The sequence below is a fragment of the Cibotium barometz genome, chromosome 61 (genome assembly GCF_041138505.1).
Source record: "Cibotium barometz isolate CiBa-2024 chromosome 61, ASM4113850v1, whole genome shotgun sequence".
In the NCBI taxonomy this organism is placed as follows: domain Eukaryota; kingdom Viridiplantae; phylum Streptophyta; class Polypodiopsida; order Cyatheales; family Cibotiaceae; genus Cibotium; species Cibotium barometz.
Window position 1 is genome coordinate 16,444,029 of NC_141106.1, and position 26,615 is coordinate 16,470,643.

Below are 26,615 nucleotides of genomic sequence, written 5' to 3' on the forward strand. Positions count from 1 at the left end.
TCATATGAGCTACTTACCCAATCTGCGTCTGTGTAGCCGTGTACATCCAAGCCTTTACCATGCTTATAAAGAAGACCATAATATGCATAGGTCTTTACATAGCACATAATGTGTCTCACTCCATCCAAATGAGGTTTTTTGGGGCTTTACATAAATTGGCTTACTAGCCCCACAGCATAACTGAGATCCGGGCATGTGATAGTCATGTAAATAAGACTGAGATGGATCATCCAACTCTTCACCAAAATCAGCCCGCAGCTTCACATTCTGCTCCAAAGTTTTGCTCCAAAGGTGTACTCATTTGCTTACACCCTGTCATCCCATATTTTGCCCAACATATCCAATGCATATTGGCATTGCACTAACCATGTTCCTGCATGGTCTTTGATCACTTCAATCCCAAGAAAATATCGCTATTCACCCAAGTCTTTCATATCAAACTGCCCACTCAATGCCTTCTTGACATGCATAACATATGTAGCATGATCTCCTGTGACAATCAAGTCATCCATATAGATGACAAGTAAGACAATCCCATGATCTGTTTTCTTCACATAGAGTGAAGAATTTGCTGAAGAAACCTGAAATTCAATAAGATATCGGCTTATCTTATCACTCCAAGCACGAGGTGCTTGCTTCAAACTATATAATGTTTTCCTTAATCTCCAAAGTGGGGTACCTCGGGTGTACATATCCTTTTGGCTATGCCATATAAATTTCCTCTTGTAAATCACCATTTAGAAATGCATTTTTCACATCCATTTGATGCATTTCCCAACCATTTGTTGCAGCCATAGCAATGACTACTCTCACTATTCCCATCTTTGCAACTGGACTATATGTTTCATCATAGTCCAAGCCTTGGGTTTGTGCGTAACCTTTAGCTACCAAACCACACTTTATGGTGCTTAATGGAACCATCTGATTTGCATTTCAGTTATAAACCCATTCGCAACCAATGATATTTTTGCCTTGTAATAAGGCAACCAAATCCCAAGTTTCATTTTGAACCAATGCGTCCATCTCAACATCCATTGCCTTATCCCATACATGCTTCCCAATAGCTTCTGTATAGCATGTAGGTCTCACATGCTTCACCAAAGAGGTCATTTATGCATAATGCATAGCAAAGTCACGATATGTCAACCTGTCAACTGGATACCTAACCCTTTGGGACCTCCGCAATGCATGCGGATCACTCTGAACACCTGTCACTCTAGTATGTGGAGGCACATATCTATCCTGCCTTGCACCTGGTGTGCGTAAAACTGATATGCCAAGTTCCTCATCCAAACTTTCTAAACTTGACGACTCATAACTTTTAATGCTGATTCCTTCAACCTTCTTTTTCCCTTTATCCACAGCACTACTCCCAGTGGTCACACTCTCATGTCTCAAGCGTCCTAACCATGGACGTATAGTACTACTCTCAGACTCTACTAGCCCCGACATAGAAATAGAATTTGCTTGTGGCAAGTTCACATGCACATCACCAAAACCCTAATAGAGAGCACCAAGCTCTGATACCATGATGAAAAACAGGTAGAGGGAGAGGAGACACACACACAGGAGCAAACCCTAATGTATTATCAAACCCTAACCATAGAGGGAAGCCATCTCCCTTCTCTCACACAATGCATAAAGCCATAATCCATAATCTACAACACACTACATGTGTTGTGTCCACACACTGCTAACCCTAGCTAATGTCCACACACTATGACCAGTTGGACGCGGTCATTTATATCTCACACATATTACTACCTAGCATGCCAGCACATAGTGCAACTGACACAAGCTGACATCGAGCTTGAATCTCAACAATCCCATCAAGTGGTGGATTTGGGGTGCTTCTCCATGCCTCAAACCAATCTCTACCTCTCATCACACAAGTGGTGAGATGTCGTGACACATACTTGGGGTGTGAAGAAGAGAGAAATCAATGATGTTTGTCATACACCACCTTCTTTAGTGTAGAGGGTCTTTCCGAAACAAGTGATGGTCCACAAATAAGACATGCATATAATGTATAGAGGTTGCCAAACCTATTTTAAAATTGAGATGATTGAGAGGCAGAGTTTCAAGTTTAAAGTTTAAAGTTATAAAGTTCAAGTATACACATGAGCACTCTGAGAACCCGGGATAGTCATGCATCATCCAAAGCAAAACTCCTTTCACCTCCATATCATGCCTATTTATTGGCCTTGAGACATCATGCACTTTGATATCTTTCCATAGTGTCTCAAGCTCGTCAATCAAAGGCTCGGGGTACACATCTATGTTCACCACCTTATACTTGCCTAGTACAAGGAGATCAAGCATGATATAACCTTTCTTGATTTCCATCCATGGAGGGAGGTTGTAATTCACCAATACAATAGACCAAGTAGACTATGATGTGTACTTGAAGCCAAATGGGTTAACATGATCCATGCCCAAGCCAAGATGTAAGTGATGGGGCCCCATTTTCTGACACTGGCACCATTGATGTTCCACATGTTACCCTCAGGGGGTTCACCTAAAAAATATGTAAGTATACCACGTGAGTTCAAATGAAGGGATTTTTCAATTCAAAATTTTAAGGTAAATTGACATAAATACATTTATAGAAGGGGTTTTTTTACCGATTTTGAAAAAAACCCATAAGTCCATAAAGAAAAAGGGGTCATTTTATTCATGAAAAACTCATAAGTCCATAAAGAAAAAAACCCATAAGTCCATAAAGAAAAAGGGGTCATTTTATTCATGAAAAATTCACAGGTAATGGGTTTTTTAAATACCCCTTGAATGCACGTTATACATAGGATTTCTTAGTAGTGCACCCCCAAGATGTTACCACGCTAGTGAATCACCTATAATGCTCATGATGCCATTGGTTAAGGAATGAGTTACATGCCATGTCATGAGTTTTTCAATCCCCTTACATTTAAACATGTGTTGGATGAGAGGAATGATAGGAAAGTACCTCAACATCTTTCGGAAAATTTTGTCTCCTTGTTTACCAATCATCTCTATATCGTCTCTCTCCACATTGTAGACCTTGTTTTGTATCTTTATTAACCCTCTAAATAGCATGCAATCATTGGGACATGCATGTATTTTTGTATAATCCATACCTAGCATAGAGAGCAATTTATGAGTGTAAGATTCCTCCCACAACCCCTTTTTGATGTCTAGTATATTCCCCTGTAATCAATTCCTTTTCTAAAATATAAGAGACCTTGTTTGTGGCTGTTTTAACCTAGAGAGAGAAAATATTCTAGAGAGAGAATATTCAGATTTTGAATATTTTTGGATAGAAAAATATCTCTTATAATTCAGATGAATTTCCCTGAAACAGAAATTTAAAAAGAATTTTCCAATGTGCAATTGGAATTAATTGGAAATAGGTATAAAGAACCTTAGCCTAAGGGTCTAGATTTTCAGAAATCTTTAGACTATGGTCCAATTAAGGTTTCTATGGGCCAATAGCATCAATCCATGTGTAGGGAGGAGATAAATCCAAATTGTAAAAAGAAAATACCCAAAAATGAGTAAATGCTCACATGAGGTGAAGAGTTGAAAATGTACAAGGTTTATTAGTAAAAAACTATGAGCAATATTAAAAATATGAGATATTTTGGGAATAATGATTTTATTATGACACATATGTAAGGAAGGGGAGTCCCTTAAATGCTCACATAAGATGAAGAGTTGAAAATGTACAAGGTTTATTAGTAAAAAAACTATGAGCCATATTAAAATGATTCCCTTATGACACATATGTAAGGAAGGAGAGTTCTTTAAAGGAGGTGCATATTTCACATAAGATGAAGAGTTGAAAATGTACAAGGGTTATTAATAAAAAACTATGAGCAATATTAAAAATATGAGATATTTTGGGAATAATGATTTTATTATAACACATATGTAAGGAAGGGGAGTCCCTTAAATGCTCACATAAGATGAAGAGTTGAAAATGTACAAGGCTTATTAGTAAAAAAACTATGAGCAATATTAAAATGATTCCATTATGACACATATGTAAGGAAGGGGAATTCTTTAAAGGAGGTGCATATTTCACATGCTTGAATGAGTTTTAAACTCATAAAAATTAAGATATTTCATCTCTCCTCTCTCCTCATTCAAGTCTAGTTCCAAAAAGTTAGCTTAACTGACCTAAAAATGGTCAAAAAGTGACCAAACTGACTTGGAAAATTCTAGAATCAGTTTGTTTGGTTAGGAGCTCAAATTTCCCTATAAATAGAAGCCTCCCCTTGTTGAAAAAGACATAGAGTCTTATGCTTTGTTACTCTACTCCACCTAAGCCAAATTAGATAGAGTCTTATGCTTTGTTACTCTACTCCAGCTAAGCCAAATTAGATAGAGTCTTATGCTTTGTTACTCTACTCCACCTAAGCCAAATTAGATAGAGTCTTATGCTTTGTTACTCTACTCCACCTAAGCTAAAATATATAGTGTCTTATGCCTTGTTACTCTACTCTACCTAAGCCAAGAACTGTGAATTCTTTAATAATTCACTAGTTTTTGATACTTCTCTCTTTCTTCAATCTCCATTGGTGGCTCCATCAACATACTAAACCAATTGATTGGTTGGGGACCTCTACTGTGAATAAAGAATCAAGCAAATCATAAGGTAAGTATATTGAATTTTGATCTTTTCTATAATTTCTCAATGATTCTCTATTCTCAACCCCTCTCAAGCTTGAGAAGTTTAATTGGTATGGTTTTTTAAATGCTATTGAAGTTAATTGGTGAATAGTAGTGAAGAGTTACATAATTTAATAAATGCTATAGAAGTTAATTTCCATTTATGTTTAAATTCTAATGGTTTTTTTGTAATTTCTCTCTCTCACTCAAGAAATGGTCATACTCATGACCCATTCTCAATCCAAATGAAGCTTTTCATAAAGCCTTTCCTTAATCCAAGATTAAGCTATGCTTGAGGCCAAATTAATGGCTTTTTGCTATACTTTTAGTTTATGCACATTGATGATTCAATCCATTATGGATTGATGACCCAATTAGAGACCATTCTAATTGTTTTCTTAATGATCCAATTAGAGACCATTATGGATTGATGACCCAATTAGAGACCATTCTAATTGTTTTCTTAATGATCTAATTAGAGACCATTATGGATTGATGACCCAATTAGAGACCATTCTAATTGTTTTCTTAATGATCCAATTAGAGACCATTATGGATTGATGATCCAATTAGAGACCATTCTAATTATTTCTTTAATAATGAGCTTTATCCCTTAGAAAAAAATTGAGATTTATCAGTCATAGTAGCGGAGCTATGGCAAAATTTTTATAGAAATTACGCATAAAATAAATTCATTCAAAACATAAAAAGAGGACTTCCTACCATATTCTAGGAACTATCATCCTAGATTAATTAAAAGAATATTATTAGGCATGGAGATGTGGATGTTTGCATGTAGATGTAGATGTATGGATGTGAGTGTGAATGTGGAGGTGGATGTGTGCATGGAGATGTGGATGTATACATGTAGAAGTAGATGTATAGATGAGGATGTAAATGGAGATGTGGATGTATGCATGTAGATGTAGATGTATAGGTGTAGATGTGAATGGAGATGTGGATGTATACATGTAGATATAGATGTATAGATGTAGATGTGGATGTGGAGGTGGATGGATGCATGTAGATGTAGATGTATAGATGTAGATGGGAATGGAGATATGGATGTATGCATGTAGATGTAGATGTATAGATGTAGATGAGGATGTGGAGGTGGATGGATGCATGTAGATGTAGATGTGAATGGAGATGTGGATGTATGCATGTAGATGTAGGTGTATAGATGTAGATGAGGATGTAGAGGTGGATGTATGCATGTAGATGTAGATGTATAGATGTAGATGTGAATGTGGAGGTGGATGTATGCATATAGATGTAGATGTATGGAGGTGAATGTGAATGTGGATGTAGATGCATGCATAGAGATGTAGATGTATGCATGTAGATGTGAATGTACGCATATAGATGTGGATGGATGGATGTGAATATACGATATGTGATGTGAGGAAATCTGAAGTGATGAGATGAAAATGATGTGATGGGATGAGTATACATATAAATGGAATATGGAATAAGTAATGTAGATTGATGAGGGACAATGTGGAAAAATGAAAGTTAAAATAGAAATTGTATTGTAAACTGTTTGTAAATGCTGTTTGTAAATGCTGTTTGTAAATGATTGTTTTATGTCAAGAATGCTGGGGGGAGCATTTTGACCATCTTGTGATTAAAGTCGTGATGGTAAAGTTGCAACTGCTGACGGGGAGTCAATGAAGGACGTCTCGCGTAGCAAGGTCGGCCGAGGTCTTGACCAGCCTCGGTGCGATTAAAATGGTGAGCTTCCGGTACGGTGGATGAGGGGCCAAGGAAGCGGCCTATGCGTGAAGCGCTAGGTTACCTGCGAAGGACCCTAGAGGGTGCTGACCATACGGTGCTCGGGCTCTGGGTCTCCTAGGATACCCATGCGTGCGTCGAGGAAGATATTGGAACAGAGTTGGAGTTGTTTTCTGAAATCGGGCATGGATCTGGTTGATTGACCTTGCTGGTCTTCAATGGATGAGTCCATGGCCCCTTATATGGATCTGTTGGTTGATCTTGCTGATCTTCAACGAGAGTCCATCTTGATAAGTGATTATGTTGCCGAGTATTAAGGGCTAGGAACTATCGAAACGGCCCCTGAGCGTTCTAGTTGCCAATGATGCCATAGATACTCTGATGAAGAAATGATGGAAAATTAAGAATCAATTGGATAAATTGGAAGATTGTGATCAGTGATACTATGGTTTTATTAAAGGATTGTTTTAAACTGGTTGAATCTGGTTGAAAAAGGCAATTTCATATTGGGCGTGTGAGTGGTGTGACTAGTTTTATTTTGCATGAACTTCCGGCTAGGGGGCCTTGGAACTCTTTTCCTTGGTACCCGGGACAAAACCTAACCAAATTCTTAATTGGATCCCATCACTACAGTGGTTGGGCGGTTGGCTAACCCATGGGATTGGATGGGGTTAGGCTGGACTGATGGATCCGTAAATCGAGACTCAAACTTTTGTTTTTACGATAGAAAAAAAAAATAAATCCCGGACAGTAACTGTTCTATGGATAGGAATCAACGGCTGTGCCTCTTGAATGGGGAAAAAAGCGTTGATCCCAATGATCCAAGTGCAAGTTTCTTCCTTGAACTGACTAAGTATCTTATAGATGTAATCGGATCATCTCGATCAGAAATGATCTTGACTACGTTAGAGTAAAAAGTTATCCTGGTGGAATCGCCCGTGCTTTCCGGTAAAGGAAGTTTTTCCGGGTTCGGTTTTGGAACAACCGACGGATTAGTCTCTTATCCGGATATCCGTGGGCGAGGCCCCGAGTGTGGGACCCCTGTCCCGCGCGAGAAGCGCTACTTCCGCTGCCAGTACCCCGAATCCGTTGCTCGGTGGGAACATGGATCTTACAGTTGGTATCAGAGCCTTTGGTTAATAAAGATCAACTGAGAAGACAAATATGTCAAAAATTTATCAAGAAACACAAAAAGGTTATAATTGTGTGATATAATTCATACAATTTGATATTCAAACTGAAACTCGTAATTTTGGTAATTGGGTCTTCAGATGGAAGTACCGCAATTATATAGAAACCCTGACTTGCTTGAGGCCTAGACATGATAGTATTTACCTTATAATTCCAAGGGCCGTGACTACCCGTATATACCGAGAGTATACTGCAGCTCTTTACTGACAGTATATACGAGTAAATCTAAGACTTGAAATTATAAGCGTTAATGCTATCTAGATGATGATTTCGAATGTGATTGATATGATTTTTAATTCTGTTTGAGAATGAATGAATTGATTTGGATTCTGATTGAAACTGTTGATTGAAAAATGTGATTTTTAAAAATTAGTTGAAATATAATGAAACCACAATGAGGGGGAATGGAACGAGTCCCTGTGATGATATTCATAACTAGAATGATGATAACGAATTCAGAAAATCACTATGAGATTAGTGGGTTGTGCTGTCAGATTGCTACTGTTAATACTTGACTGGTAGATCAAGTTAAGGGATGTCAAATTGAGAACTTGCTTGACTGAAATTTCCGTGTGGAGGAATGTTCCGAAGGAAACTTTTCGGTCTAATGGACCATTATCATGTTAAAGATATGAATGATATAATGAATTGTTATTTAATGATGAGTTCTATATAAGGGATATTTATCCCAGTGTTCTGTTGGGTTGACCAGAATATAAGCAACCCCAGAATAAAAATTTGATCTTAAGAATAAGAGCTGTCCTCTACCTTGCGAGATGAGGACATCTCGCACTTTTTAAGTGGGGTAGGATGTAAGATTCCTCCCCAGCCTTCGAGGTATATAGGAGTAAGAATCTCCCTTTCGGATCTTATAATTATTCCCTCTCTAAAATAAAAGAAAGTTTCTGTTTAAAAAAGGAATACCCTTTTCCTAAAATACTTCTCAGGAGTCACGCCTATTTTAAGGATTTAGAACAATGAGTTTAGAAGTGAGAATCGGTGTTTTGGATACCAAGGTTTTGGTTTTCATTCGAGTATGGCCCAAAAGAAGTTCTTTATCTCTTGGGGAGTATAAGAAGTTATCCCCCAGATATTGTGATCCTTATATCTGAATTCAATGAAAGTAGGTGACTTAGCCTACAAGTTTCTTTTATCTCCTCATCTCAAAATTCTTAATGCCTTCTATAGAAAAATGTGTCAAACACAAATCATGGAAAGACGGTAAAACTTCAGTGGCAAGTTACCGTTGGCTTCTAGGTTACGCTAGCTCCTTCCTTTATATAAGTCGTAACTTTTACTTGTCGCTCACAGTAATCTTACTCCCATCAATCTCCTTTCTTTCTTAATCTCCTTCATGGCTTGGCAACAGGAATTAGTTTTATCCCTGATGATTTCTCACCTTCAAGACGCAAGAGAGTCTGTGAAGAAAGACTTTATAGAACAGTATGAGCGCTCACTTTTTCCTCACCTAGGAACTTCTGTAGCGCAAACCAAATGGCGGACCTATCAAAACATAACTAGGGTAACACCCTGGGGTCAGCAGCACTTTCGTAACAATGTCCGCTTGGCCATGGTTATTGAAGCTTTGGGTTTGGGTCCCCGATACTACTGCGTCATGAGATCAAGGCATCTTGGGTTTTCTGAGCGGGTTTTCTTACTGGCGTGTTTTCTTCCTCATGAGAAGATATGCCTTTACCCCGTTTTTGGCTTGCCTCTCAGAGGTCCTTTTGTTAGATCACCTCATACCACTGAGATAGGTGCGGCAATAACCAGCAGAATCATTCCCATAGATGAGTTACCCTATACTTGTGCAGCTTGTGAGGACTGCTTTTGTGACCATATGATGGACGGGCTTATGGAAGTGTAAAGAGTTCTTCTATCTTTACTGTATAAGTCCCGTGAATGAATAAAGTTTAAATCTTGTTCTTATTTTGAATCTTGCTCTCTTTAAGACTTTTCTTGGTGGTTAATCGTGATTAAAATTTTCTCTAAGTCTCATAATTGTGCATCTTGCGAAATTATTCCAAGTTGCGAGATGAGGACATCTCGCGTTTTTTAAGTGGGGTAGAATGTAAGATTCCTCCCCCAACCCCTTTTTGATGTCTAGTATATTCCCCTGTAATCAATTCCTTTTCTAAAATATAAGAGACCTTGTTTGTGGCTGTTTTAACCTAGAGAGAGAAAATATTCTAGAGAGAGAATATTCAGATTTTGAATATTTTTGGATAGAAAAATATCTCTTATAATTCAGATGAATTTCCCTGAAACAGAAATTTAAAAAGAATTTTCCAATGTGCAATTGGAATTAATTGGAAATAGGTATAAAGAACCTTAGCCTAAGGGTCTAGATTTTCAGAAATCTTTAGACTATGGTCCAATTAAGGTTTCTATGGGCCAATAGCATCAATCCATGTGTAGGGAGGAGATAAATCCAAATTGTAAAAAAAAAATACCCAAAAATGAGTAAATGCTCACATGAGGTGAAGAGTTGAAAATGTACAAGGTTTATTAGTAAAAAACTATGAGCAATATTAAAAATATAAGATATTTTGGGAATAATGATTTTATTATGACACATATGTAAGGAAGGGGAGTCCCTTAAATGCTCACATAAGATGAAGAGTTGAAAATGTACAAGGTTTATTAGTAAAAAAACTATGAGCCATATTAAAATGATTCCCTTATGACACATATGTAAGGAAGGAGAGTTCTTTAAAGGAGGTGCATATTTCACATAAGATGAAGAGTTGAAAATGTACAAGGGTTATTAATAAAAAACTATGAGCAATATTAAAAATATGAGATATTTTGGGAATAATGATTTTATTATGACACATATGTAAGGAAGGGGAGTCCCTTAAATGCTCACATAAGATGAAGAGTTGAAAATGTACAAGGCTTATTAGTAAAAAAACTATGAGCAATATTAAAATGATTCCATTATGACACATATGTAAGGAAGGGAAATTCTTTAAAGGAGGTGCATATTTCACATGCTTGAATGAGTTTTAAACTCATAAAAATTAAGATATTTCATCTCTCCTCTCTCCTCATTCAAGTCTAGTTCCAAAAAGTTAGCTTAACTGACCTAAAAATGGTCAAAAAGTGACCAAACTGACTTGGAAAATTCTAGAATCAGTTTGTTTGGTTAGGAGCTCAAATTTCCCTATAAATAGAAGCCTCCCCTTGTTGAAAAAGACATAGAGTCTTATGCTTTGTTACTCTACTCCACCTAAGCCAAATTAGATAGAGTCTTATGCTTTGTTACTCTACTCCAGCTAAGCCAAATTAGATAGAGTCTTATGCTTTGTTACTCTACTCCACCTAAGCCAAATTAGATAGAGTCTTATGCTTTGTTACTCTACTCCACCTAAGCTAAAATATATAGTGTCTTATGCCTTGTTACTCTACTCTACCTAAGCCAAGAACTGTGAATTCTTTAATAATTCACTAGTTTTTTATACTTCTCTCTTTCTTCAATCTCCATTGGTGGCTCCATCAACATACTAAACCAATTGATTGGTTGGGGGCCTCTACTGTGAATAAAGAATCAAGCAAATCATAAGGTAAGTATATTGAATTTTGATCTTTTCTATAATTTCTCAATGATTCTCTATTCTCAACCCCTCTCAAGCTTGAGAAGTTTAATTGGTATGGTTTTTTAAATGCTATTGAAGTTAATTGGTGAATAGTAGTGAAGAGTTACATAATTTAATAAATGCTATAGAAGTTAATTTCCATTTATGTTTAAATTCTAATAGTTTTTTTGTAATTTCTCTCTCTCACTCAAGAAATGGTCATACTCATGACCCATTCTCAATCCAAATGAAGCTTTTCATAAAGCCTTTCCTTAATCCAAGATTAAGCTATGCTTGAGGCCAAATTAATGGCTTTTTGCTATACTTTTAGTTTATGCACATTGATGATTCAATCCATTATGGATTGATGACCCAATTAGAGACCATTCTAATTGTTTTCTTAATGATCCAATTAGAGACCATTATGGATTGATGACCCAATTAGAGACCATTCTAATTGTTTTCTTAATGATCCAATTAGAGACCATTATGGATTGATGATCCAATTAGAGACCATTCTAATTGTTTTCTTAATGATCCAATTAGAGACCATTATGGATTGATGATCCAATTAGAGACCATTCTAATTATTTCTTTAATAATGAGCTTTATCCCTTAGAAAAAAATTGAGATTTATCAGTCATAGTAGCGGAGCTATGGCAAAATTTTTATAGAAATTACGCATAAAATAAATTCATTCAAAACATAAAAAGAGGACTTCCTACCATATTCTAGGAACTATCATCCTAGATTAATTAAAAGAATATTATTAGGCATGGAGATGTGGATGTTTGCATGTAGATGTAGATGTATGGATGTGAGTGTGAATGTGGAGGTGGATGTGTGCATGGAGATGTGGATGTATACATGTAGAAGTAGATGTATAGATGAGGATGTAAATGGAGATGTGGATGTATGCATGTAGATGTAGATGTATAGGTGTAGATGTGAATGGAGATGTGGATGTATACATGTAGATGTAGATGTATAGATGTAGATGTGGATGTGGAGGTGGATGGATGCATGTAGATGTAGATGTATAGATGTAGATGGGAATGGAGATATGGATGTATGCATGTAGATGTAGATGTATAGATGTAGATGAGGATGTGGAGGTGGATGGATGCATGTAGATGTAGATGTGAATGGAGATGTGGATGTATGCATGTAGATGTAGGTGTATAGATGTAGATGAGGATGTAGAGGTGGATGTATGCATGTAGATGTAGATGTATAGATGTAGATGTGAATGTGGAGGTGGAGGTGGATGTATGCATATAGATGTAGATGTATGGAGGTGAATGTGAATGTGGATGTAGATGTATGCATAGAGATGTAGATGTATGCATGTAGATGTGAATGTACGCATATAGATGTGGATGGATGGATGTGAATATACGATATGTGATGTGAGGAAATCTGAAGTGATGAGATGAAAATGATGTGATGGGATGAGTATACATATAAATGGAATATGGAATAAGTAATGTAGATTGATGAGGGACAATGTGGAAAAATGAAAGTTAAAATAGAAATTGTATTGTAAACTGTTTGTAAATGCTGTTTGTAAATGCTGTTTGTAAATGATTGTTTTATGTCAAGAATGCTGGGGGGAGCATTTTGACCATCTTGTGATTAAAGTCGTGATGGTAAAGTTGCAACTGCTGACGGGGAGTCAATGAAGGACGTCTCGCGTAGCAAGGTCGGCCGAGGTCTTGACCAGCCTCGGTGCGATTAAAATGGTGAGCTTCCGGTACGGTGGATGAGGGGCCAAGGAAGCGGCCTATGCGTGAAGCGCTAGGTTACCTGCGAAGGATCCTAGAGGGTGCTGACCATACGGTGCTCGGGCTCTGGGTCGCCTAGGATACCCACGCGTGCGTCGAGGAAGATATTGGAACAGAGTTGGAGTTGTTTTCTGAAATCGGGCATGGATCTGGTTGATTGACCTTGCTGGTCTTCAATGGATGAGTCCATGGCCCCTTATATGGATCTGTTGGTTGATCTTGCTGATCTTCAACGAGAGTCCATCTTGATAAGTGATTATGTTGCCGAGTATTAAGGGCTAGGAACTATCGAAACGGCCCCTGAGCATTCTAGTTGCCAATGATGCCATAGATACTCTGATGAAGAAATGATGGGAAATTAAGAATCAATTGGATAAATTGGAAGATTGTGATCAGTGATACTATGGTTTTATTAAAGGATTGTTTTAAACTGGTTGAATCTGGTTGAAAAAGGCAATTTCATATTGGGTGTGTGAGTGGTGTGACTAGTTTTATTTTGCATGAACTTCCGGCTAGGGGGCCTTGGAACTCTTTTCCTTGGTACCCGGGACAAAACCTAACCAAATTCTTAATTGGATCCCATCACTACAGTGGTTGGGCGGTTGGCTAACCCATGGGATTGGATGGGGTTAGGCTGGACTGATGGATCCGTAAATCGAGACTCAAACTTTTGTTTTTACGATAGAAAAAAAAATAAATCTCGGACAGTAACTGTTCTATGGATAGGAATCAACGGCTGTGCCTCTTGAATGGGGAAAAAAGCGTTGATCCCAATGATCCAAGTGCAAGTTTCTTCCTTGAACTGACTAAGTATCTTATAGATGTAATCGGATCATCTCGATCAGAAATGATCTTGACTACGTTAGAGTAAAAAGTTATCCTGGTGGAATCGCCCGTGCTTTTCGGTAAAGGAAGTTTTTTCGGGTTCGGTTTTGGAACAACCGACGGATTAGTCTCTTATCCGGATATCCGTGGGCGAGGCCCCGAGTGGGACCCCTGTCCCGCGCGAGAAGCGCTACTTCCGCTGCCAGTACCCCGAATCCGTTGCTCGGTGGGAACAGGGATCTTACAATGAGACCCATCTTGTGAGTCAAAAATAGATTGATTCTTCTTGAGAAGCCTACAACATAACATAAGAAATCATATGTCAGAATATCTACAAGGAGAGTATATAAAACAAGGGACAATTTCTTTTTAAGAGAATATATTGATTGGATCTTACCTAAGACGACTTGTGACACTTGCATCACTCTATCCATCAATTTTTTGCAAGTTTAATAGCTCCAAGTTTTCTCAGAGTGTAGAGTACAAACATCCCTCATACAAAAGGGTGCTTGCCTCTCTACATAAGGTTTTCTCTTCTTGTGACATTGGAGGTTTCTCTCTATCATCTATGACCTCCCATTCAAAGAAATCATTCACCATGTCTTCCATGATGAGATCCTCTTCCTCCTCATGTAGTAATGGTTGTGGAACCTCATTCATTGGTTGTAGAAGATTATTCTCAACCATGCTTTCCCTCTATGACGCTTTGCCACCTTTCACAATCTACCCGATGTCATGGAATGGTGTGGCATATTGTATAACACTCTCCTATGGTTCTCCACCATGTCATCATCCGCACTTGGGCATTCCAATGCCTCATGAAGCCTATATGTATGGACATGATCAATTGTTATACGAAGTTGTCGTATATATTCACCCTTACATCAATAACACATGGGTGAAAGCATGATAAGGTGGCACACTTTCTACCAGTTGCATTCTTTGCTACCACACTTGAAGACAACCAATATTAGTGGATTTAATATCATCATAAGATGTATTTAGCAATTTATCTAGTGCCTTTTAGATATAATAAATGTGAAACAAGATTAAACAACCATGTTTTAATTCTCTAAATACCTTCTGAGGCACATGGCCGACGACAATGGATTGATGGCAGTATCTCTTCAACCCACCCATCATTTTCATCCCTTACACCTCTCCCTTCATCAAAGCTCATCCTCTTCCAAGGTATGTGCTATTCTCTCCCTCTCCTATGCTCTCAAGCTTCATCCCTTTCTTCTTTACTCTCAATATTTCATGGGAAGCTTCATCCATGCTTTGAGGTGAGCTTTTCTATTCCTTCCTCTCTCTTTCCTTTCTCTTTCTCCTCTCTCTTTACCTTGCCCTAACCCTAGGTTCTACATAGAAGTGCCAATATAGAGCTTTAAAAGAGAGATCTCCATCAAAGCTCTCTATTAGGCTTTCTATTTAGAAGTAAGGATTAGGGTTTCATAAACCACCAGCTTTCTATTAAGTTTGCATATTAGAGTTAGGAAAAAATAGAATCACCTTTTCTTTTCTCTTTCACTTCTCCTCTTGCTTTCTCATATGTTAAAATGTAGTATACTTTCTAACTTTTTGTTTTATTTTGTTGATATTTTGTAGGCTTATTCAAGTCAACAACCACAAGCCTAGCTTCTTAAGGTAAGAGTTCACTCCTTTCTATTATGCTTTCATGGCTTTTTAGGGTTTTATGCTTTTAGAGTTTTTTTGGGTTTTATGCTTTTCAGGTTAGCTCTAAGAATGTATAGAGCTTTCAATGCTTTCAATGCATGCAAAGAGATTTTAGGGTTTTGTATTTTTTTCAATGTTTTTAGGGTTAGCTCTAAGCACGCATACTCAATGCATGCATAGGGCATACATAGAGCCCTCAATGCATGCATGGAGCATGCATAGAGCTCTCAATGCTCTCAGTGCATGCATAGAGCATGCATAAAGCTCTCAATTCTCTGAATTCATGCATAGAGCTCTCAATTCATGCATAGAGCTCTCAATGTAAGCTTAGATCTTTGGTGCCATGTTTAGGTTTTGTTTAAGTTTGCATAAATCTCTATGTATAGGCTTGCAAGCTTCATGCATAGGCTTTATTTATGGCTCTATGCATAGGCTCTATACATAGGCTCGCATAAATCCTATGCATCGTCTTGCAAAAGACTTATGCATAGGCTTGCAATCTTTATGCATAGGCTCTATGCATACGCTTACATAAAGCCTATGCATAGGCTTGCAAGTTTTATGCATAGGCTTGTATAGGCTTTATGCATAGACTTGCAACCTTTTTACATAGGCTCTATGCATAGGCTTACATAAAGCTTATGCATAGGCTTGCATAAATCTCTATGTGTAAAGCCTATGCATAGGCTTGAAAGCTTTATGCATAGGCTTGCATAAAGCTTACATAGAGCCTATGCATAGGATCTACAAGCTTTATGCATAGGCTTTATGAGTGAGCTCTATGCATAAGCTCTATGTGCATAGACTTTATGCATAGGCTTATATAAAGCCTATGCATAGAGCTCATGTGAAGCTTGCATGAAGATTTGTGCATAGATCTTGCATGAAGCTTTATGCGTAGGCTTTATGCAAGCTTCATTAATGTGCTACTAATCACTTTGTTTAATTTTATGTTTTGTAAGTCTTACACTAATCCTCTCCGCCGACTTCATAAAAAAGAGGTAAGATTTCTTTTTCTTGTAATCCTCAATGCATAAAGCTTATGCATATGCATAAGCTTGCATAGGCTCGATGCATAAAGCTCTTGTGCATGGCTTTATGCATAGAGCCTGTGCATAAGTCTTATGCATAAAGCATATGCATAAGAGCCTCTGCAAGCTTATGGATTAAAGTTTTATGCATAGAGTGTATGCGAGCTTATGCATAGAGCGTATGAAAGCATATGCATTAGAGCTTATGCATAGAGCCTGTGTATAAAGAATGCATAGAGCCTATGTGTAAAGCGCTATGCATAAACTCTATGCATGAATCTCTGATTGCATATGCTTTCATATGCTCTATGCATAAGCTTGCATACGCTTTCATATGCTCTATGCATAGGCTTGCATATGCTCTATGTATAAAACTTTAATGCATAGGCTTGCAGAGGCTCTTATACATAATAGAGACTATGCATAGGCTCTATATATAAAGCCTATGTATAAGAGCTTTATGCAATGCAAGCTTATGCATATGCATAAGCTTTATGCACTAAGCTAAACCTAAACTTGGCACCCAAGGGTGGAAAAAAACATACATCTTGCATTGAGGATTACAAGAAAAAGAGAGCTTACCTTATTTTTTATAAGGCCAAAGTAGAGGATTAGTGTAAGATCTCAAAACATAAAATTAAACAAAGTGATTAGTAGCACATTTAATAAAACTTGCTTGAATTAGAGGATTATTGCAAGCCTACGCATAAAGCTTTATGAAAGCTCTATGCATTAAGCTTTTTGCAAGCTTCATGCGAGATCTATGCATAGGCTTTATCAATAGGGCTTATATCAGTACAACAAAAAAGACGCGTTAGCAAACGGTTATAGCCTGGCTCTTATAAAAAGATCTAGAACAGTGTTGGGTTGTAAGCATCACTATAAACATCGCTATTTTTTTGACGCTATAACCACCGCTACATCCCACATTATAACTGCTGCTATATTCCATGTTGTTTTCATCACTCAATGACGCTGTCAAAAACATCAGCATTGCTATTTTTGCCACTCAACGGGTGCTGTTACAAATATTAGCATCGATATTTGCACTGCTCAGCTGTGCTGATAAAAAAATCAGCGTCGTTATTTTTGCCGCTCAACGACACTAATAAAAAACACTAACATCGCTATTTTTATCGCTCAGCGACGCTGTAAAAAAACATTTTTGGGGATAGATTGGGGCTAATGCCCCAATTTGTCCCAAAATAAAATTAATTCAATATATTGAAAATAGTTCTAATTTATACAAACAAACATGTCAACATATCAAAATAAAAAATGAAACATAGTAACTCCCAAAATCTTAATTGTATTAAATCCAAATGCCATAAAAGGTGAGTTACATCCAAAATGCCATAATAGGCAAGTTACATTGAGTATGAACAATCCAACACCCTATTGTCGCAACCATTCAAATGTGGCAACAAAGATCCCATTGCAATAAGCAAAGTCGTAATCCTTTACGAGAAGGTGAACCATCCACCATATTTTCCTACGTTAAACACACATTTAAAAAATAACAATTTATATAAGATTTAATTATTTGAAAACCAAAGTTTTGAATACAAAATGTTAAGAGTTTAAATACTTAAAAATTAGCGCGATAAAAGGGCCTTCCACACCCAATCCAAGATGAGAAGCCCCTCTTTTATACATGTGTACTCGGTCTGCTTCTCTTTGTTGCTTGCTTGAATGGATTAGGATTTTCCTGATATGTCTTTTTGGCCTTCTTCCAATCCTTTTCTAATTCTACTGCAAGCAGTAGCTTGTCCACCACCACGCTTGATGGCCTTGGCAATCAATGATTTCCTGTGACTTACATGACCCCACATAGGATCCAACATCTTGAGGTCATTAAATTGTAAGTCAAGGAGGGGCAGAGGAAACTCTGTCTTCAATACTTGTAGAATGTATTGCTTATTTGCATTGTCTTAAGTTCTCTAGTCAATGCCCCAAATGTTTCTATGTTGAAATATATGATGTACAAGTGGTAAAGGGTGAGAGAAAGAGGCCATGTAGGTGTGAACACACTCCAATAAAAGTGGGCATGTGGGTGAAAAAGGGATCTAGGGTTGGCAAAACCATAGCCCTTGAACCCTATATATAAAGGGACCTCACTTTTTGTAACACAACACAATCAATACATTCAGGTCAAGCCAACTTTGGAGTGGTTGAAATAGAAGGTAATATAGAAGCTTTCTATACATCTTGTGTTCTTGCTCTCTCTCATATATCTTGCCATCAACTATTGCTTCCGTTGTGCATACTCCCCATAATTTTGACATGGTATTAGAGCAACATAATTCCACTTGAAGATTGTCTTTTTCAAGAAGATGGTTTCATCAAAGCAAAGGAGCAACAAGGGTGGTGCACAAAGCCACTATGGAAGACATGGTACCAAATGATGTTACTAAGGTTGAGGGGAATTTTGAAATCTCTTCACATGATAAGAAACTCTTCTAGTTGAAGCATGAAGCATGTTTGCTAGAATTGGAAGTGAACCACATTTCTCTATAACTTATCACTTTTGTAAAAGCCTAATTTATAAAGGCCACCTACCTTGTCACATATCCTATGGTTGAGAGGGGGTCAATTTTGTATGTCCAATGCTCACCTTGCTCCATGTTTGGCATTTTTCCATGGTGGCATTGAGAGGGGTGTTGAAATATATGATGTAGAAGTGGTAAAGGGTGAGAGAAAGAGGTCATGTAGGGGTGAACAGAGCCCAAATAAAGTGGGCATGTGGGTGGAAAAGGGGATCTAGGGTTGGCCCAACCCTAGCCCTTACTGAACCCTATATAAAGGGTAGGAGGCCTCACTTTTTATAACACAACACAATCAAGACATTCAAAAGGTGAAGGTCAAGTCAACTTTGGAGTGGCTGAAATAGAAGGTAATATAGAAGCTTTCTATACATCTTGTGTTCTTGCTATCTCTCATATATATTGCTCTATCTTGCCATCAACTATTGCTTTCATTGTGCATACTTCCCATAATTTTGACATTCTGAACTCAAGATTTACAAGGTGATGCATGTGTGCTATGACATGCTTTCCCGTGTTATTCTCAATGATCGACCCATCTGTCCTCCTCAAATGGTAAGGAAGTGTCACTAGGTCATAGACCTGTAGATCGACCACCTGCTATGCCGACATATCCTCTACTGATGGGGAATTGGAAGCAGATCTATTACTATCCCCAAAACAACGCCCGCATCCACCCCCACTAGAATGATGACCTGCACGAGCACGACGAGAAGAGGCAGACCTCTTATTTGTGGCGAGGTCGTGGTACAAGGTCGTGGACTAGGTGCCACAAAATAAAGAGAGTGGAGTGGCTTGGTTGCAAACTCCAAGTGAAGTCCCAGTACCTAGATGTGCACTAGATCCTCCAATCGGAGTGGACATAGGTATAGGAGTGCGTAACCCAAGAGTAGAACCACCCATCGGAGTACCCCCCATCGGTGTAGGGTTAATTGTGGAAGGAAGTGAGGGTGGAGCAAAAACGTTCCACACACTCTTTCTCCCATATTGATGAGACAAACTATCAGCCCAAGTCTGAGAGACGCTCCATGTTTGGATCATCAAAGATGGACACTGATGAACGATGGCGCATTGAGCTTCTCAAGTCTGGATCGTCCCCCCACATGTCTATGTCATTATAAATACGTGGCATGCTAAAACTTAAATAACACAAGAATTCATTATTTAGAACTCTTATGCATGCTCAAACTTAGAACTCTTATACTACTCATGTGATAGTAGAACTTTATTGAGACCTTCTAGAATACTACTTAGACAAGCAGGGTGGATAGTGCCACGTTCGGATGATAGCTTCTGAGGACTTTCCACATGCTCCCCACTATTAAAGCCAAAGGAAACTTCTCTTTTACAAGAGAATGATAGTGAGAGGATCGAGGGCTCCCCCTCCACTATAACCACCTACTTACGGATAACCACTCCTAACTTGACTTAACCAACATTCTAAAAGGTCTACAATAATTCCCCATATCTCTATGTATTATGCTTTAAGCCTAAGAGAATAGAAAATTTGAAACCTGGGCATCCAAGGGTACAAAGCAAATAAATTAAAAGAATAAGAACATTGGAGAGTACCTTAAGAGGTGGAATGATACTTATGTAGAAGAAAGACACAACAAGAAAGACCTTAAAAACATAACATGCAAAAAAAAGTACCACATTTATGAACTTAAAAAACATAACATGTAAAAAACTCTTATACTCTCCATCTATGCATAGAGATTGATGCATAGATTAATCTCTAAGCATAGATTAAGCTTAATACATAAATCTCTATGCATAGAGCTTAATGCATGCATTTTATGTATTAATATTAATGCAGAATCTCAATGCATTAAGCTTTATACATTAATCTTAATGCATAATGGTTAATGCATTAATATTAATGTATAAAGCTTAATTCATTAAGATTAATGCATGCATTAAGCTTAATCTATGTATTAATCTTAATGCATTAAGATTAATACATAAAGCTTAATGCATGTATTAAGCTTAATTTATATTAAGCTTAATGCATAAAGCTTAATGCATTAAGCTTAATGCATTAAGATTAATGCATAAAGCTTATGCATTAAGCTTAATGCATAAAGCTTATGCATTAAGCTTAATGCATAATCTTAATGCATTAAGATCAATGCATTAATCTTAATTTTGTCTCCTTTTGAGACTAGCTACAAAGAGGAAAAACAGCTTGAACATGAGAGAAACTAAGGCAATGCCTCCCTCATTTACTTTATAATTTTATTGCATGTGAGGAACTTTTTCTGTCATATGCTTTAAGCTCAAGATGTGCTCTATGATGAGACTAATGCCATCCATACTCAGATACACATAATTTGTGCCCTTATTTTTCATGTATCCTCTAAGATTCCAACTTCTTTAATGAAGTGCAAAGAAAATATACTACATGCATCTACTCATTTATTTCTACCATATGGTATGATATTTCATGTTCTCGTTTTCTTTTGTGATGACCCTTGGCACACATGTAATGACCAAGGAGCCACCATGCCATTGACTCATATGAAGAAACCCCTCTTTTTATGTCTAATATTGAGCCTATGCATGCAACCGCTCATGCCCAATAATGTTTTATTGATCAGCCTATACATGCTCTTGTTTCTTTACTGCATCTTCAGGAGTAGAACTGTCGTCCTGACGAATTTGAGGCTTGAGTTCTTCAAATTTGTCACCACGAGGGAGGCTTGATTCCTTGGTGTCGATGGCGGTATCATAAGAGGCATGCAATCCGAAGAAAATGTAATACACAAGGATGATGAGGGTCCAGAAGGCAAATCGGGCAAAGGAGAGCTTGTCAATGGATCCAAGGAGGAAGATGTTCATGGCGATGGAGAGGGAGGGGAGCCATGGGACGAGAGGGGTGCCCCAAATTCGTGGCTGTCGAGCTTGAGGGACGAAGATGGCGAGGCAGAGAGTGGCAATAAACCAGATGGGCAGAGTGATAATGTAAGCTAGCCAACCATCACTGACAGCCCAATAGTATGCAGTGGCGCCAGAAGAGAGAAGGATGACAGAAACAAAGCATTGAAAGAGTCTAAGGTTTTTGATGGTGGTCTCTCCTGATACGTAGTAGCGCCTCACAAGCAGAGCGACTGCAACGAGCATAAAGATAAACAAAGTGCTTATCGATAGCAGGTTTGCGAGCACGTCAAGGCTGCTGAAGAAGGCAATCACTGCACTCGCAAGAAACATGACAGCAGTAGCTTGGATAGGGGTTCCTGTCCTCTCATTAACCTGCGCAAACCAGGGTGGTATCATGTGCGTGCGAGCTATGTGGGTTAAATAACGTGCTTGGCCAACCGCATTCACCAGCAACACAGTCGTCATGCCTTTGAGAGCCCCTACGGCAACCAAGAAGCGTGCCCAGTTCCACCCCGCGCGTGCCGCAAAAGCCAGAGAGAAGGGCGCATTGGGGTCTATATCCGTGCGTTTCTGCATGGTGGAGAGTGTGAAGGCCATTAGACAGTAAAGCACAGTGGCCATGGTCATGGAGCCCAACAAGCCGATAGGTATATCTCTGCCTGGGTTCTTGGTCTCCTCAGCCATGGTGGCCACTGCATCAAAGCCGAGGTATGCGAAGAAGAGGACTGATGCACCCTTGAAGACGCCTCTCACCCCAAATGGCAAAAACGGCTTAAGATTTGATGGCTCGGCCTGCGTTAGCCCTGCTATGATCACAAACAAGATGATGCCCATGTTTGCCAGAGATGCTATCCAGTTGAGCCGAGACGTCACACGTGTGCTCCATGATGCCACCATGCCAGTTATGATAAGGATTACCACTGCGATGGGGTCTAGAAGATTGAACTCGGCTGCCAAGTTTGTTTGAATCCGGAAATCGTCCGCGCCATGGTTGCACAGAGTTGCAAAATAGGAGCTCCATGACCTTGCCACAGCTGCCCCAGATATCACATACTCCAGTATAATGTTCCCGGCAGCAATGAAGGCAATGAAGTCTCCCAGCTCCACCCTCAAGTATGCAAACGAACCGCCTGTTCAATAAGTGAAGAATCTCAATAATAATATTAAGCCTAGAAAAGCCTTTTGTTCAAAGCCTAATATATCAATTTAACTATTTAGTTTATGTTCTTCTAACAAGGAAAACTAGTCAATGCTTGTAGATGTGTCCACACACTAGTAGTAGTAGTTGTTGTTGTTTAGTGGATAGAGCGATTGTGTTATGTAGGTTATGTCTGTCTATGGTAGAGACGTTCTTGTAACTTGCTGGACGGTGGGTGTGTGTGGCTGAGGATAAAATGCAAGCCCCCCCCCCCGGCTTGTCTGTAGTGGGGGGCTTGGCTGGTAGCGGGGGGCCCAAGCCCTGTCGGTTGACCGGCCGGAAAAGTACAATTAAAATAACCTTATATACCTTTTCAAAAAGGTGTGTTTTAACAACTACAGTGTAGTGTGGTGGATAGAGCTGAAATATGGCAAGGGTGACGCCATGGGTTCAAAACCCAATTGGCATATCCCCATTACACTTGTCTTACACATGCATGTGCTCGCACACACTCAGTTTTACATGAGGGCGAGGTCCACACTTAGAGAAAATTTCTAAGTGTGTAATACAGTGTTGTAATATGGCGTGCATATGTGTAATATAGTGGCATGCACCGAAAAAAATTCCCGGCAACCCTCAAAAAATCCAGCCGAGAAGTGGGCTCCACCAAGGGGGGCAGAAAAGACAAGGGGAGGAGCTTGGGATCTATCCTCAGTTTGGGTGTAACTTTCCGAATGTTGGGTGTGTGTTGTAACCAAGATATCTATGTTGTAATGAAAATAATAGATTAATCACCAAACTTTTTTTTTATAAAGAATGCTTGTAGATGAAGCAATCATAAAATAGAAAATGCAAGGTCTTATGGCTCTCAACGCAAACGTGTATATAGTAGCCCTTGGGAGGCCATCTTCCAAGGAGCCATTTTTTGGAAAATTACCAAGTCTAGGTCTCTACTTAATTTTTTCCAGCCGTCTTACCCGTTTTTACTCATCTACATTTTTGACTAGAACCTATTTTCAAACTCACTACACTAAAAACATTATGATACACACACACACACACACACCCACACAAGAATCCGATTTTGATGGGCAAGGCATCTCATAGAAAATCAAGCTTACCCAAGCCATTAATGATCATCATGGATGGCATATGGAGAACATCTCAACCTAGGGAACAGTTACTATTTCTTGTATGCCAACACATCACTCAACAGAGCAATAGAAATGGTGGGCATCAATCCAAAGTCCATCGATTGGGTCATGTTAACATCCATTACAAAGAGAGTAGGATGTTTAGTTCTTCTTCTTAATGGAGGGAGCATGGCGATGGTTCCTTTTTCTTATAGTAGGAAGTTCTCTCACATTTGGTCAAAGAGTAAAGCACAGGTGAACATAATGTCCTACTTTGCAAGACAAGTCCAATAAAGGTGAGTAAGAGTTGTAAAGGAGCTCGAAAGTGGTTCAAATGGTGTATATCAAATAATTTCCCCTTTCACTGGTGAGTTTAACATAATTTAGTTGTGATTTTTTTAATTCAATTCAAACTATGCCTTTAATTTAAGCTAAATTTACTTATTTCTTATAAAACTATCTTATCTATGTAAACTTTTCCATGACCATGAAACATAGAAACTCCTTATTTGAAGTACTCAATTGCACCTATGTTTTTTTAATATTTATGTTCTAGCCCTGGATGATGAGGACAATTAATTTTCCATCTAAAGTAAGCAAAGCACTTCTTGAAAATAGGTTTAGAAATACTGCATTTGGGTGCACTGGCATCGCCAAGTGATTCCTAGATATTGTCATAATAAGTGGCCATGGGTGAAAGAAAATATAAGCCACACAATCCAGTGACTTTATAAGGTGACAATTTGTCCTTACATTAATGATGCCACTTTAGCCTTACTAAATTGAGGAAAATTTGCTTTTATGACACATCTGCAATGTTGGAATGTTCAAGAGAAACATTTAACCATGTGTAACTACCATATGAGCATATTGAAATGTTAGAACCCTACTTTGAGTTTGGAATGCTAACATTTCTATTGAAAGTTTGTGCAAGAGTTGTAATGCCAAAAAGGGAAATCTAGTCCCCACTCTTAAAGACCATGATGATCATAGGCTTGAAATTACTATTTTTTGGAAATTGAGTTGCCACTAACTAGAAATTGCTTCCCCATATGAACATTCCCTTTGGGGGGGGCATGCAAACTTTTACACCTTTAGAGGAGGAGATTTTTTTTTTAATTTTTTTGAACAAAAAATGATCAATTGATTCTAAAACAATTAAGAGAGGGTATTGATGGTGTATATTCATGCTTTTTTTCGATAGTGTATTAATTAATGCTCGATTAATACACGTATGAGCCTTACCCTTCACCCTCCTACTCCGCTTGATCTCCCCCACCTTCCTCAATGGTTGAGACCCTCTCTGCACTCCCACACTCGCCTGACCCCTGCCTACCATCAAAGATCGCCCTTCTCCCCTTAAATTTATAAGCAACAAAAGCTACCTAATTATAGTATGTTTTTAATTTAGTATTTTTTAATTGTGGTATCTTTTCTTTTCTAAAAATATATTATAATTAAAATATACTATTTAAATTTTTAAATTAAACTTTAAAATTCACAAACTTAAAATAATTATTCTAAGGATTCAGAAGTTTATTTAAATTAAACCTTAAAATTCACAAACTTAAAATAATTATTCTAAGGATTCAGAAGTTTATTTAATTAATAACCATGCAAAAGACACGTTTTAGAAGAGCGCACCAGCCACGGGGATTTCGACGGCGAACTCAGTGTAGCAGAAGACGGAGAGCATGGCGGATATGCCTGCCGCAACGTAGGAGAGGATGACGGCCGGGCCGACATCCTGACTGGCTTCTTTGCCGGTGAGAACGAAGATACCGGCGCCGATGATAGCACCGATGCCGAACCACATGAGATCCCACCAATTGAGCGTCTTCCTCATGGCGTGCTTGCTCTGTTCCTTCACATCGTGCGTCTCCATGAAGTCCGTCGACCTCGCCAGCAGCCGGTTCCGGAAGCGCTGCGGGGTGGCCGCCAGCGCGCCGCCGTAGCTCCGCCAGCTCTGGAACGACGCCTCCGGCAGGAAATCCGCCTTGCTGGGGATATAAGATGGCATCTTCTTCGTGATTATGACGCCGCTAAAGCATCAAAACATGGCTTAATACACTAACGAAGGATTTGGTCGGTAATTAGCTTGTGTCGATCTTTGAATTCTGTTAATTATCAACGACAACTTCGCTTGTGTTTCCTAAGGTTTAAACCTTAGGAATACTACTCAACACACAACCTTGCCTGTGTTTTCTAAGGTCCAAACATGGCTACCTTGCCAACCCCAATCAATGGGGCTTTGTTCTTCACTATAGTATTAATTGCCACGCCCGCATTTCTCCTCGGTTTACTCGCAACCATGTTATTTTATACCATTTAGATCCTTTTTCATGTACAATTTTTGGAGCTTTCCAAGGGCCACACACTAAAGTTGTTCTCAAGTGGATGGAGTTAATAATAGTTATTATTCTTTTCCTTTATTTCATTTATTGTGATGAT

The 26,615-nt window shown here is 38.5% G+C and overlaps 1 protein-coding gene across 1 annotated transcript; it reads right to left on the bottom strand.

The window, feature by feature from the left end:
- Nucleotides 1–21,169: 21,169 nt before the first annotated feature.
- Nucleotides 21,170–26,390, bottom strand: LOC147604604 (cationic amino acid transporter 1-like). The gene is made up of 2 exons (XM_086794924.1): nucleotides 25,809–26,390; nucleotides 21,170–23,023 (listed from the first exon to the last, which is right to left on the bottom strand). The coding sequence occupies exons 1-2, from the start codon at nucleotides 26,182–26,184 to the stop codon at nucleotides 21,615–21,617; spliced, it is 1,785 nt and encodes a 594-aa protein (XP_086651050.1). The 5' UTR covers nucleotides 26,185–26,390; the 3' UTR covers nucleotides 21,170–21,614.
- Nucleotides 26,391–26,615: the final 225 nt, after the last annotated feature.

Excerpts from the sequence above, each read along its gene's own strand:
- LOC147604604 (XM_086794924.1), bottom strand. The coding sequence starts at position 26,184 with ATGCCATCTTATATCCCCAGCAAGGCGGATTTCCTGCCGGAGGCGTCG. Across the intron at positions 23,024-25,808 it reads CGTCGAAATCCCCGTGGCTG|GCGGTTCGTTTGCATACTTG; the intron begins GTGCGCTCTTCT and ends CTTATTGAACAG.